Genomic DNA, 15425 nt, shown 5'->3' with positions numbered 1-15425 from the left:
CCAGCACCAAACTACACATCGCAGACTTCCAGGAATACTCCAAACATTAAGACAACAGTGGATATTCCACATGAGTAAGTAGGACAATAAGGCACATATGAACATTATATTCTACCTTGGTATTCCTCCGAATGGAAAGTTTGTTTCTATGAATTTTTGAAGCCCCCTCAGCAAATATGGGATATTTGGGACATTTTTACATCAACATTTCCAGCTTTCTCCAGCATAATTTAGCACTATACTAAAGTGTGCAAATATGATGCAGTCAGCAACTGCATTTTTGTCTTACCCTGTGGACAACCACCAATGTCAGCATCTAGTATTAACCACCTTCTCAAGGGCCACCTAAAATTTCCTGACACTACTCCTGCGAGCACCCACCTGGAACCCTATACAGACAAAAGCTAAAAGTTCACCATAATGACCCCTTTTCTGTAGTTGCAAATGGATTTAGGAGGAGAAACGTTATATACATTCTTATTTTGTCACCAGGAGTTTTGAATTTGAACCCTAAACCCAAATGTTTTGAGAATGAAAGTCAAAATCTTTACAAGGATGAAAAGCGAACAAATACTTAGCAGGTGAGGACATAAAGTACTGCACAACTTATTTTTCAGTCTTGTCTGTTCCGTGCTGCCTCCTCGTAAGAGGAGTTTCAGAGGGGTACACACAAAGGTGTAAAAGGGTAGTCACAAACACTTATTTCAAAAACCTGTATTGTGCTTTGTTCACACCAGGAAACCATACAAAGCAGCACTGTTTTCCACACTACTGCCTCACCTTCATCAAATTCTGGAATTTTTTACTTTGCTGTAGCAGCTCCTTGTACGAGTTCACGGCTTCGTTGTGATGGCTGCAAAACACCCCATATTTTTCTTTCATTCGATCTCCGTTTTCACCGGAAAACTAAGCAAGAAGAATGGGAAGTTACAGAGTTAAAATGAAAGCAAGTGGTGCGTTACTGTACTACTGGTATAACAAAAATATGTACTGCAACAAAGAGTTGTCCAATAAGTTAATTTTTTCAAAGCAGCAGCTATTTTGGTTTACACAAGGCTACTCTGCTTAAAATAAGGCAGAGGACAGTCGCCCCACTGCTCCGTGAGCAGGTGAGTAAAGGGGGGAAAAAATGATAACGAATGTTATTATCATTTTATTTATCCATCTGTGTCTCACCTAGTTAGGGGCGGGGCTGCACGTCACTGGAACAGTGGTGGCACTCTTAAGCGCACATGAATGTTTAGCGGCCGGCAAACCAGTCATGCGCACTTTGCATGTTCTCCAGCCAGGCATACAGCCTAGGTGGAGAACATGCCCAGGTCCCCAGTCCCTCTCTGAGTGCTGAACCACAGTGCTCAAACCAATCACAACGCTGCTGTAAGACAGCGATGTGATTGGCTCGGAGAGACTGGGAGCAAGCCTTGGTGCTTCCTGCTTCCTTGCGGCTCCTAGAGTGCAAGAGGACCGAGAAGCAGCAGCCAGCCAGCGTGCAGGTTAAGTGCTATTTTTTTCCCCCGATTTATCCCCCCACCACCCTGTTAAGCAGCGCCTGCCACTGTGTTTACATACTTTGTGTGTGCTAAATGGAGACATTCGGGACATCATCTCTTATACATCTTATATTATTTTAATTAGATAATTTTTTTTAACGCTTGACCTACTCCTTTTCCATAGGCCAATCCCTGATTAAATGCTAACACACTGTGAGCACATCACCTACATATATGTAAAAGCGCAGCACATTTCTATGCCAGACATCATGCAAAACAAACATGAAGATAGACCTTTAACGTAACTACAGTCATGAAGATACAACACAAAGTACAAAATTCATTGGGAACTTTGCTTGTGACCAAGAGCCATATCGATCACCTTTTATTACATCGTAAACCTTACAAATTAACCAATAATTTGCCGGAGGCATTAATAAAATGTATATGCATGCATGTTAAATGCTTAAGGTATACAGCTGTATGTACCCTCAGTACTTTCTAACTAGCTAAGCTTTACGTGCCAAAGGCCTGACTATCGCTGCATCATATACTACTGAGGTTACTGCCCTGTTGCCGCCAAGGGACGGGCATCTTGATCTTTCAGGGCCGGCAAGTATGGAGCACTGTGTGTCAAACAAGCCTGGGCAACAACCTCTATCAAATGTATGTTATTGCTTGATTCACAACTTTTGCATTGCACAGCATGTCACTGGTGAGCTCTACAAAAATAAAGAAAGAAATCTCCCACCACAGTCAGACACTTCTTCCTCCATGCTTTTGTTTCTTAACTGGGTCTGATGACCGGTTTTACATGTAGACAGCATCATCATGTGCTTGTCCAACATCAAAAGTCATGGTAACCCATGAATGAAGAAATTAAAATTTTGAACACATTTTCGATAGAAGCAATTACGCAGCAGAATCATCCAGATGGACGGCTGACGGCACTTAAGGCACTCAAAATCTACGCAAGAAACAGATATTTATATACATACACACATACACACACGAGAAAATCCTGTGTAGCAAGCACTAGAGCCAATCGGCATGAATATTTATATACAGAGAGGGCTGCAGACCTAGCACACAATGTATGTTATTTATAAAACGCTGGTGAGAACGGAGGGCCTGATGAGTCGTTATTTAAAAAAGAAATACAACTTCAACTGTTCTAGTTATAGCTTTGGGGTCACCTTGAACTAACAGCTGATGCAAGACAGTCTCATTACGAAGAAAAACTGAGAAGGAGGCAGGCATGAGTCACTCCAGACCACAGCACACTTCGCTCGAAAGAAGGAGGTCGCACAAGTCCCTGCCTCAGTGTCCTGATGGGCAGATCCATTAATGACACAACACCTGTTTATGGGAAAATGAGTCACACCAGTTATACATGTATGAAATCCCCCATTGACTGCGACACACTTGTCCAAGTTCACAGGGTATAGTCGTGCTGAGAGCCCTGAGGCCAGACACTTTCGATAGTCTGCTCTAAGAATTAGGAGATAAGCAGACTGCTGGACAACAGTCTACTCAGAGGTCTAAGTAACTTGTTGATACGCGGAGGCCAAGAGCTGCTCAGTTTCCCATCACCTTAACCTGTCTGTGAAAATGAATGAACTTTGTTGGTTCGGCAAGAGTACTTCTGCCCTGTGTTTAATTTTCCCATAGCACACACATCGAAGCCAAGTCCCGTACTTAGGACATGCAACAGCATAGGAGTATTTCTTCTCCAGCCATAACCATTGCTGAATTCCTTAATTTAGCACTCACAGTAGTGATCTCTTAGGACCGAGGGATAAGCAAGAAGCATCAGTGGTGTCCGAACTATAATACGTCGCTATATAAACAGGGAGTGTAAATTTGGCCTCAATACCTCAAAAGGGCACTGATTGCTGGAGACCTGCCATCTCGGACACTGTGCGGGATACAAGTTTCACAAATGAACAGGTGTAAGAAAGTGGCTCTGTATATACTGCACCAAGGTAAGGTACAGCGTGTACAGACTCCAACAGTCCCCAGAGGTTTGGCAGAGGCTAAAGTTAGATATAACCTTACTCTCTAAAGTGGTAGCTTGGTCGAGCAGTAAGGCAGTATCAGAGGACAGTGTAAAGCATTTCATGTACACACTCAGTCAGCAAATGGTCTCACACACTCAAGAACTGAACTCTAGGCCAATTGTTTTGTATGTAAAAATATATTGTTGTATAATTTTAGAACCACAAGTAGGTATAAAAATACCTTCTCAGAATGAGCTGCTATAGTTGAATACTTTCAATAAGCAATAGACTTTTCAATGCAATAGATACAGTTGTTGCAATATGCAACACCATTTTAACACAATAATAACATTGAGCTCAATGGGAATTTTAAGTAAATGAAATATCAATTACTTTGCGTATGCTTTTCTTACTCAGGGCTAGATCCTGGATTCAGCCCTGGTGCATCTCCTGTAAACAGTTGAAAGAAATCGTTTATAGTAAACAGGAATATTTGTAAGTTGCAAAAATTGACACTTAGAAGAATTTCTGGTGAAAACCAGGCAATGTTATCCTATGGGGGAAAATCAGGTTATCTGAAGATCACAGTTGTAATTACTTTTTAGGGTCAGTGCTGGGCACACAGATCCAGCACTGGGATCTCTCCTGGTAAAAGGTGAGTAATTCCGTTTTCGTTGATCTGAGGATTTTTTTTTTTTTTTTTAAACCTTTATTACAGAAGTCAAAAGAGTTACAAAAATGGGCCTACAACCTTCGGGCCGGCCGCTAGCAAACGATAAGAACATAGAATACAAGTGGGAAACACACGCTGCAGCGAGAGAGAGATCACAGGAGTTAGAAAGAAAAAACATTGGCAACCACACCGTCCGGACCCCCCAGATGGCGGTTCCATTTTTATGTAAGAAATAACAAACAAATCCACAAGGCAGCAAAAAATCGAAGCAGCAGTATGCGCTCCCCCGGGGAGGACCCTACCGATACACAGGAAAAGCGGGGGGGACAGGCCAGAGCGGAGACAAAGTGGACTCCGTACCCAGAACCAAGGAGACAAGGAGACTAGGGAGACGGGGCCAGTGCCAGTTCAGGCGTCAGCGGCGGGGTACAAATTCCGCCACGGTAGGAGTTCCAGGGGCCCCACACTTTCACCCATTTCCCAGGCTTACCTCTCGCGACATACACCACTTTTTCCCGAAACATACACCAATCCATGTTGTCCTTCCATGCCGAGATCGTAGGCGACCTCTGGGAGCCCCACAGTTGCGCTATGTCACGCTTTGCCACCATATAGCCCAGAGTCACCCACCACGTCTGCGGCACTGAGTAATCAGTCGGCTCCCACACATTTAGCAGACACCTCCTCGCCTCAGGAAGCAGCGGCACATGTGTGACCGCCCGCAACACCGCATGCACACCACGCCAGAATCGCGCCACCTCCGGACATTCCCACAAAATATGGACGAAGGTCCCCAATGAACCACACCCACGCTTACACAACCCATCCACGGAATATCCCATACGCAGCAAACCCGGCCCCGTAACATAGACCCTATGGAGTATTTTGAGCTGGACGAAGCGAAGGCGGGCCGGTATGGCCACCTCTTTCGGGGAGGCCACCGCAGACACCCAGTCCTCGTCGTCCAGCTCCAATCCATCGGCGACCCACGCCTCACGAAGGCTAGTCAACAGTCCCGAGCGATCATTGATGAGCTTTTTGTAAATCAAGGAAATCGTGCCATCCGGCACATGCCCATCTAGCACTCTATCTTCCAGAGGGGAGTACTCCGGGATGGAGGCAACATCCGGGAATACGGAGACCAGCGCGTGACGGACCTGTAGATATCGAAAGTACTCCCTGTCATGCAACTGGAATTCCGTCTGCAGCACATCGAATGTCTTGAATCCCCCCCTCGTCCAGAGATCGCCCACCCTGCTGATGCCTATCATGTCCCACTTCTCAAAACCCTTCGAGGTCCACAGGGAGCCCGCGTAGGGCCCGTCAGACGTGCGTCGAGCGATCGAGAATAAAGTGCCCGATTGTAGTCACCACCCGGCAGTAATAGTTTAGCCATCTCAAAGGCCGGGTTTAAAGCAGGCCCGTAAAGGCCGTGGTTTATCGCGGCCAGCTGGGAGGCCCAGTAGTACCGTTTGATGTCTGGGAGGGCGACCCCCCCGTCATACCACGGGAGTGTCAGCTTCGCAAGGGCGATACGTGGTCTCCCATCCCAGAATAGTTGGCGCTGCAAACTCTCTACCTCGCGAAAGTAGCGCGCCGGGACAACATCCATCGTGTTCTGTAAAGCATATAGGAAACGTGGCAGCGACATCATCTTAAACAATGCCGCACGGCCAAGCGACGAGAGCGGCAGGCGCCTCACACGCGCCACGTCCTCCTTCAGGCGCTGGAGGGGGGGGAGCAAATTTTGTTTATATCGGGCCTCAGCATCCAGGGTAATAAAGATACCCAGGTATTTAAATCCCTGCGAGGCGACCTGAATAGGGCAGCCCCGCGGTAGGATAGGAGTCTCCCCGGAGAGGACATACACACAGGATTTAGCCCAGTTGATGACTAGGCCAGAATTACGGCCAAAGGAATGCAAAACATCCACTAATACAATCAGCGATTTACGCGGGGAAGCAAGGTATAAAAGGATATCATCCGCGTAAAGAGATACGCGATCCTCACTCAGGGGTCCAACGGAGACCACGAATGGAAGGCTCCCACCGCAGCCACTCCGCCAGGGGCTCCAAGGCAAGCGCGAAGAGGAGCGACGACAGCGGGCAGCCCTGCAGCGTACCCCTGCCCAGCTCAAACGGAGCCGACACTCTACCGTTCACCACCACCTGCGCCAGAGGTCCGGAGTATAACAGTTTCACCCAGCCAATGAATCCCGGGCCAAAACCAAACTTCGCCAGCATCGCCCAAATATATGGCCATTCAAGCGTGTCGAACGCCATAGTGGCGTCCAAGGACGCCAAAATGGCTGGCTCTCGTATGAACGGGACCCGCGCGAGCACCCCGTGCAGACGCCGCAGATTAAGCGCGGTGTTGCGATGAGGGATAAAGCCGGACTGGTCCTGGTGAATCAGATCGCACACCACGCCAACCAGCCGGAATAAGTTATAAGGAATTCAAATGTAAGAATTATTTTCCTTTTTTTCCTTCAAGGGAGCTATTGTTGTATTTACTAGAATGTATGCAGTTATGTGTTTGTTTACATATACACAGGGTCTTAAACAAATGTGTTCCCATCCCCCTTCCCCCTCTTTAATTTCAGCATGCTCACCACTGTCCTGAAGATGAACCCCAATAATTGGGTTCGAAACGCCGTCGACCACCCCACAACATGAATTCCTTATAACTTGTAAAGATCAATTATGGAATTCAACTACTATATTGTTGTCAATGCGATGTCTTTTTAAAACTACTATCACTATTTCACACCACGCTTTTCTTATTTTGTGAGCATTCTAAAATTGACTTTGTTTAAATAAATACCTGCTATCTTTTGACCTACATGACCCTTTACGTACTTTGTCTCCTGCTCCCTACGGAATTGATTTCACTTATCTTAAAAAACAAGTGACCCTGCCTGGGTCACCTTTTCTATTGGACCCTTTTGGGCCATCCTTGAACCATTGTTCTTAACTCTTCTTTGTTTGAGTCGGAGAGCATGCAATTTGTCATCCGTTACCCCACATTCCAGATCACCCTCCAATTCAGTTATCTCAGTTTCAATACGGGTCACCTCCTCCCGCCCGCGCCTCCGGGAATGGGAAATGAGGGACAGGGCCTCCCCCCGGATTACCGTCTTAAACGCCTCCCACAGAGAGACCGCAGACAATACAGACCCCACATTATCTTCAAAATACCGCTCCAGAGATTTAACCAAATCTGCGCGAATTGTGCCACGCAGATACCAGGGATTGACCGGGACCACCCTCCCCTCACCCCTCGGGACAATGTCGAAATGCAGCAGGAGCGGGGAGTGGTCCGAAATACCCCGCGCCAAATGTCATACCTCCCCAACCCCCCCGCCTGTGCCGCTGGCACCAGAACATAATCAAGCCTTGAAAGACTGCCATGAGCCCCGGAATGAAAGGTGTACTGTATCTGCGTAGGGTGTTTCAGCCGCCAACAATCCACCAGCCCCAATGTATCCAAGAGGCCGGAAAGCCACGCTTGGGCACGGGGGAGATCTCTAGGAGGGTGACGGTCCTCAGTACCGGAAACTACAGCGTTAAAATCTCCCCCAACCACTAGAATCCCCTCCGGAAGGCCGAGGAGGAGGCGTCCCAGATCAGCGAAAGTAGTTGTTTGCAACCCTGGCGGTACGTAAACAGAAACTAAAACAATCACTCTACCCTCCAATCTACCCACCAGAGCCGTGTATCGTCCCCTGTCATCGTGGAACACCTCATCCATCTCAAACGGGAGCGAAGTTTTAACCATAATTCCCACGCCCCTCGAACCAGAGGTGAAGCCCGAGTGGGCTATAAGGCGATAGCCCAGTCTATTCATAGTACGAAAGGAGTTTCCAATGAGGTGCGTTTCCTGCAGAAATACTAGATCGGGAGAAATACGTTTTAAAAACTGCAGGACCACACCCCGTTTTATCCTGTCCCCCAGTCCATTGACATTCGAGGACAAAAGACTCAGTCCCCTACCCCCCATCATAACCGAAATCGAGCCATCTCCCCCCAGGGAGCACTGTAGAAGTAGCACAACAATACATCTGCCTTGTGGTACAAATAAACAATACCCAACCCCAACCCAACAGCCCCAACAAAACTCCCCCCTCCCTGCACCCCTGCATGAGCCCAAACAGCCCCCCCAACTTGCAGTGTGCCTGTCGCCCCTATATAAATGGAACTACTAAGACCCCCTAGAGGAGGAGGGAGAACCCCCTCGAGACCCAGCACAACCTCCCATGGAGGGGAAACAAGGCACAATAGGCAAAAGACCCTAAGCATGGCCAAAAGTGGCATCACCCGGGTTGAGCCACGGTGTCAGTACCTCAGACCCGGTCCGGTGAGCGCTCACCTCCCGTCGCCCCCCCCCCATCCCGACCATGTCCCCCAGTCAAAGTGTCCAGCCAGTCCCCGGCCATGTCAGGACGGTCAAAGAAGTGAGTGCGACCATCCGCCTCCACCCGCAGCCTGGCCGGGAAGAGCATGGCATATTTTAGGTTCATGTCCCGAAGCCGCCGCTTGACACCCAGGAAACTCAATCTCTGCTTCTGGACCGCCTGCGTGAAGTCAGGATAAAAGTTCACCTCCATGTTTTCCAGCTTAATCGGCCCTTGCAGTCTGGAAGCTTGTAGAATCGCATCCCTGTCCCGAAAGTTAAAAATAAGGGCAATAAGAGCCTGCGGAGGGGCTCCGACCTTCGGCCTGCCTCCGGGAACTCTATGGGCCCTCTCCACCGCAAAGAATTTACTCAGCCCCTTAGGCTGGAGATGGGTAGGGATCAGGTCCTCCACAAAGAGATCCGCCGCCGACTCCTCCCGTCCCTCGGGCACTCCAATAATGCGGATATTGTTCCTCCGGGCCCTGCTCTCGGAGTCCTCCAGGCGCCGATCCAGGAGCGCACTTGCCTGACGGAGCAGATGCACCTCCGTCTGAAGGGCCGCTACCTCAGTCGTGAGGCCCGACGCGGTGTGGGCCAATGAGTCGACCCGGTCATTTGTCTTAGAGAGATTGGCTCTAACAAGGTTGACATCGATGAGGACCGCGTCGAGTTTATGTGCCAAGGTGTCGAATTGCTGGCCCACTGAGGTCTGCATCTCAGCAATGGCGCCCATAACATCCTGCAAAGTCAGATCCGCAGGCAAATCCGGGGCATCCGAGGGGCACTCGGAGGACTTGTGCGATCCGCCGGGAGACCCCTTCGGGAGGGTGTAGCGGTCCATAATGTTGGCCTGATGCGCGGTGCCACGCCGGGTAGACTTGGCCTTCAACCGATCCCCTTCCTGCTTCGTGGCCATCGTCGTGTGGCTCGCAACCTCACCAGGTACGCAGTGGAGAGCAAGCAATCAATCAAGGCCGAGAGCCCCGGGGGTCACCCCAGGACGGCAGAGCGGGCCACCGCAGGCAGGCAGGGTCTCCCAGCGAGGCCACCCCAACACAAAGAAACGCCGTAATCCCACTTGCGATGACGGCAAGGGGAGTCAAAAGCGAAAGTGAAAGTGTGGGGTGCGCGACTCGCCAGGCCCAGCCCGCCGTTGTTGTTCACTTCGCCACTGGGTTACCCCCAAATTCGAATCCGGGGTCAGGAGGGAAGTAGGCCGCAAACTTCAGTCGGTGCTCACCCCGGCACCCGGGGTCCGATTCAAAAACAGAAAACGGGTACCACCTCGGCTCAGGCTCACCGACACAGTCCCCTCAACCAATGCAGGATGAAGACAGGATAAACGTAGGAGGTTGCGGAGGTACTCGGGAGCCTCGCACCTACGCGGCCATCTTGGTTGCGCGCTAGGCTCCTCCCCCCGATCTGAGGATTTTTAGTGAATATTTCAAAGTTTCAAAACTTGACACTTAGAAGAATTTCCAAGTGAAAACCAGCCAATGTTACCCTATGGAGAAAATGTAACTTTTCGACTTTCAGGTAAGTTAAGAGTTAAGGTCCTGGGGTTAGAATCTGGGGTCTCCCAGGTTCAGGTAGGTACAGTCGTTACACCCTCAGCGGCACAGGGGCAGCCGGGTGCAGAGTGAGTAGGCCCAATATTAGCCTATGGTGAGCAGGGGGCCTTTGGTTGGTGGCTGCTAGCAGGCAGGCCACGCGGTTGTGGGAGCGGAGCTCCTGGTCACTTACACAGGGCAAGTGCGGAAGTAGTGATAGAACAGATGATGCACTTCCAGGGGCACTCAGGCGGCTGGGGGCAGGGTGCTTTTGGGCCTTCGGGCGCCCAATGGATTTTCAATGGGAAAGCTGCAAGACGAACAAAGGCTGCAGGCTTGGGGACGGAGATTCTTCAGGTGCGACCACCACTTCGAGAGGTAAGCTGGGAAGCTGTAAGTTAGGTAGGCACCCAGGAGTTGGGCACAGGGGGCTGTGGGGCGCCAGGTGCAGGAGTGTCTTTTGGCATCGGGAAATCTTACCCTCTGCTGGTCGCGGTTGGAGGGGTCCCTGGTGTTGAGGCTTCAGGCGGCGTCAGGAGCGTTGAGGAGGGTCCTTGGGTGCTGGATTCTTGGTCACAGTCACCGGGGGGACGTTCTTGTGGTCTTTGTCCACTCAGACACGGGCCGGGCTCGGCGGGTGCAGAGTGTGCTGGATTCGCGGTTCCTGGCTGGCACCAGGGGTTGTAGATCTTTGAGCAGAACCTCTGCTCGTGAGAGTCCCAGTCTTTGGATGAGCAAGGCAGTCAGGTCCTCCAGGGTTTTCGAGGTTGCTGACCACAGGAGACACCAGGGGTTAGCAGGAGCAGGTTCGAGGGTCGACAGGCTGGTAGGGCTGGGGCCAAGTCAGTTGGTGTTGTCCTCTTGTTAGCAGCTGCACGGCAGGTCTTCTTTCTTCTTGTTCTTCTTTGTAGTTTCGGAATTGGGATCTGAGGAAGGAAGGTTTAGGGTGCCCCTAAATAATAAATTTAGGGGCGTTACAGGTAGGGAAAGGTCAGGGACCAATGGGGCCCTTTCCTGGGGAGAGTACACCCCCTATCCTGCCACTCTCCAGTGGGAGGGGGGCAGGAGCCTAGTCCTGATTGGGCAGGGCTCCCCATCCTCAAGATGGCGAGAACCCGGAGTTGTGCTGCACCTCGCCTCCCCACCTGAGGGGTGGGGTTGGCAGAGGCTGACACACCCCCTTTCCTCACTTGGGCTTTCCCGCCAGTCTTCCCGCCAGAGTGGGGGGTCAGAACCGGTGGGGACCAGTTGCCGAGTACAGCAAGTGGTCTGGGGAGGCTTCACAAAGGCGGCATGCCTTTGAAGCTTCCCCTGCCCATCCTGGGGGAGGAGACCTAGCACCTCGCCCAGGATGAGCATTGTTGCAGGCCCAGGAGAGCGGATGGCTCTCTACCCTGGGGTCCAGCAACATGTCTGCTGGGTGGCAGCCTAGGCAGCCTCTCAGGCAGGACGTGGATTGTGGGTTAGGTTCAGGGGGCAACTCTAAGTTGGACCTGGGCACTGTATGGGGTACAGGGCTCAGGCACCTGTACCCTCACCACTGGTAGAGGGCACCCAGCTAGAGGGGTGACTGATGTATGCAAGGACAGTGGCTGGTGGGCATTGCACACAGGGATGTGTGCCATGTCGAATCTTTGTTTTGTTCTGTACCAAGACACTCAGCCGGCAAGGGCAGTGTGTGTGTTTCAGGGTACAGGGCCTCTAAGGGTGGCACGATAAGTGCTGCAGCCCTTAGGGGCCTTCGCTGGTCACAGTGCCCTGGGTACCTAGGCTACCATTTATCAGGGGCTGACATGTGGCCAGAGATGCCAATTGGGTTTAGGTTTCAATACAGTTTTAGGGAAGGAACACAGGCCCTGGGCACCTGATTGACAGGAGCCCAGGGCACACTAAGTCAAAGTACATCAGCAATTCAGCAAAAAAGTGGAGGCATACCATGCAAGAAAGATGGCACTTTCTCACAACAGGTCACTGACCTTAGGACACAACAGAAACATGAAGCACATCTCTTTGAAATAGAGATTATGTGAAAACCAACTAAAACTTAAATTTGCATCAGTTGTGCAATAGGAGCCAAGAGTCCATCTAAACAGACCAGATTTGTCATTTCTGAAGCTGTGGCAAAATCTGCTTCATTGTCCAAAGGTGGTCTGTGGCAGAGTTATTTCTAAACCAGCTTCTTCTGCCCACAATTTTCAAAGAGATCGAGTTGTTCTAAGATTCTCCCAGAACAGTGGACAGAAGAAGGTAATAAGGTTCTCAGGTCTGCGAGCTTGTCTGAAAGAGTGTTTTAAGTACTGCCTGGCCAACAATAGCTTGTTGTCTCGCCAACACATCTACACAATAGTGTTTGGTGAATGTGTGCAGTGTAGACCATGTTGCAGCTTTACAACTGTCAACTATGGGGATGTTTCCTAAAAAATCCATAGTAGCCCCTATTTTGCGAGTGGAATGCGCTCTAGGGGGTATTGTTAACGTTCTGTTTGCTTTTGCATAACAAGTTTGAATGCATTTAACAATCCATCTAGCAATACCCGAGTTGGATATGGCATTGTCATTGTGTGGCGGTGCAAAAGCAACAAAAAGTTTTAAGGTTTTGTGAAATGATTTTATTCTTTCGATATAATATAAAAGGGCTCTTCTGACATCTATGGTGTGTAGAGCTCGTTCTGCCACTGAATCAGGTTCAGGAAAGAATACAGGTAATTCAACCGACTGATTGATGTGAAAGGCAGAAACTACCTTAGGTAGAAACTTGGGGTTAGTACGAAGGACCACTCTGTCTCTGTGAAGATTGGAAAAAAGGTTCTTCTATGGTTAGTACCTGTAGTTCATCCACTCTCCTCAGTGAAGTGATTGCAATGAGGAAAGCGGTTTTCCAGGAGAGAAACTGTGGCTCACATTTATGCATGGGTTCAAAAGGTGGGCCCATTAATCTTGCGAGGACTATTTTAAAATTCCACACTGTTGCCTATTTTGTAAATACACAGCCATTGCAGTGAGATGTAGTTGGATAGAAGTGTAAGCTAATCCTGACTGCTGCAAGTGTAACAGGTAACAAATGAAATTTTGTATTTAACCATCCAGAGGATTGATGTTGTTGTTATTGCAATAGATAACAAAACGTTTCCATTTAGCTGCGCAACAGGCTCTTATAGTAGGCCCTCTGGCCTCTCTAATGATGTTCATACAGTCTGGTGGAAGTTTTAGATAACCAAACTCTGTGACTTCAGGAGCCAGATCGCAAGGTTTAGTTGTTTGGGATCTGGGTGTCTGATTTCTCCATGGCTCTGTGTGAGGAGACTGGATGTGAGGTGCAGCTTTTGATGAGGAACCAGAGACAGCTCCAACAGGGTTGTGAACCATGGTTGACGGGCCCATGTGGGAACTACTGGGATGAGTGTGAGAGATGCTTGCCTGAGTTTCCGAACCACTAGTGGAATGAGTGGGAGAGGCGGAAAAGCGTAGGCAAATATCCCTGACCAGTTCATCCATTGTGCAAGTGGTCTGGTGACAGTTTGTGTGAATGTGGAGGAATGTTCGGAGGATTGTTGGTAAACTCCAGGCAATAACCAGATTGGATAATTGTCAGTACCCATTTGTCTGTAGTTCTGGACTGCCAGACGGGTAGCAAGTGTGAAAGACGCCCCCCAAAGCCCCCTCCCCCCAGCGAGGTGTTAAATGGGCAGGGCAGGGGGAGTGTAAGGAAGACGCTGTTTGGTACTGGAGGGGGAAGCGAATATTGGAACCTCTCCCTCTACCCTTACCATTGTTTCCTCTGTAACCCCCTCTGAAGAAACCCTTAGAAGCAGAGGACCAATTGTTGCCTTTAAAGGTTGTGGAGGCAGTGTCTGAGGAGGTGTTCTTGGACCCTCCACGATAGAAGGCGCGCCGACAGGAACCACAGCCTGAAGGTGACTGAAGGGCTCCCATGGATTTCGCTACCTCTGTGTCCTTTTTCATTTTTTCTATTGACGAGTCTACTACAGGGGCAAAGAGCTGCTGCTTGTCAAATGGAGTGTTAAGGATGGAGACTTGAACCTCTGGTTTAAGCCCTGAAATGCATAACCAGGCATGCCTTCTTAGGAGAACGCTGGTGTTGACGACTCTAGCCGCAGTGTCAGCTGCATCTAAAGCGCACCTGAAGGAATTGTTCAAGATGAGCCGTCCCTCCCGCACTAGGTCCTGCGCTTTGGACTTGTAGTCATCAGGCAGAAATTGGAGCAATTGCTCCATTTCATCCCAATGCGCCCTATCGTACCTGGCTAAAAGTGCTTGGGTATTGGAAATGCACTGCACCAAGAGTTTGCAGTTTGGGAGGCTACTCTTTTTCCCGAGGCGTCTATTAACTTACTCTTTGTCTGGGGGTGGAGCACCCCCTGGATTTTGGGAATTAGCCCTTTTTCGTGCATGAGAAACTACTAAAGAATCTAATGGTAACTGCCCCCTGATGTAAGCTGGATCTGATGGTGCAGATTTGTATTTTTTGTCAACCCTAGGGGTGAGGATACGTACACGCACAGGATCATTTAAAATGTCATCCACGTGTCTAAGCATACCCTTGAGGATGGGAAGTGTGTGCAAGGATTTTTGGGAACTACCAAGTGTTTCGAAAAGGAAATCTTCTTTTAGGGATTCCTTATGTAACTCGACCCCATGGTAATTTGCAGCTCTATCTAATAGTTCTATATATCCTACACTGGCGTCTGGTCGAGAAGGTTTAGTGGGGTACAGATCAGGGTTGTTACCTGTGGGAGAATGAATATTATAACCTTTCCAGGGGTCTGTAGGTGTTGGATCGTTGTCCTCAGCCCCATCCTCCTGATCATCATGGTGGTGGTGAGTCAGCAGGTCAAATTAGCAATGGTTGAGACTCAGGTGATAGAGGAGGAGGAGGAGGAGGAGGAGAAGGGTTAGTACCCACATTCTCCCTGTTTAAAGGAATGTGGTAGGCTTCTTCAGTCTCAGGTTTACATTTGAGAGTCACCTTGGTGGTAATATGTCCAGTTATTGGATGAATGCAAAGTTGATCCGGTTTTGAGGGCGGAACATCAAAACGTTGCTCTTTTGATGGAATTGCCACATCTGTTTGTTTCGGTGCCGAAAGTTTTGGTGCCGGCTTTTTGGATGACGAGGACTTTGGATCCGAAGGTGTTTTCGGCATTGAAGGGGGTGGGGCTGAGGCGGACTTCGACTTCAATCCCGAAGGTTTCGTCTCGGAGCCCGATTTCGAGCGGAAGGCTTTGGGGTGTGTTTCGGTGCCGAGTCGGAAGACGGGGCGTCGAAAACATGTACTCGGTGCCGACCTAGGCCCGCA

General features: G+C 49.6%; 1 protein-coding gene across 6 annotated transcripts in view; it reads right to left on the bottom strand.

The window, feature by feature from the left end:
* The window catches only part of ARHGEF18 (Rho/Rac guanine nucleotide exchange factor 18), a 334968-nt gene that overhangs the window by 93498 nt on the left and 226045 nt on the right, over positions 1–15425 (bottom strand). For all 6 annotated transcript variants that reach the window (XM_085639301.1, XM_085639297.1, XM_085639298.1 and 3 more), the window contains one exon: positions 781–906. In XM_085639301.1, the coding sequence (XP_085495427.1) occupies positions 781–906 (126 nt within the window). The remainder of the gene's footprint in view (positions 1–780; positions 907–15425) is intronic.

Source organism: Triturus cristatus, chromosome 12 (genome assembly GCF_964204655.1).
Source record: "Triturus cristatus chromosome 12, aTriCri1.1, whole genome shotgun sequence".
Taxonomy (NCBI): domain Eukaryota; kingdom Metazoa; phylum Chordata; class Amphibia; order Caudata; family Salamandridae; genus Triturus; species Triturus cristatus.
The sequence above is the reverse complement of the archived record's forward strand: the minus strand, read 5'-3'. Positions and strand labels throughout refer to the sequence as shown.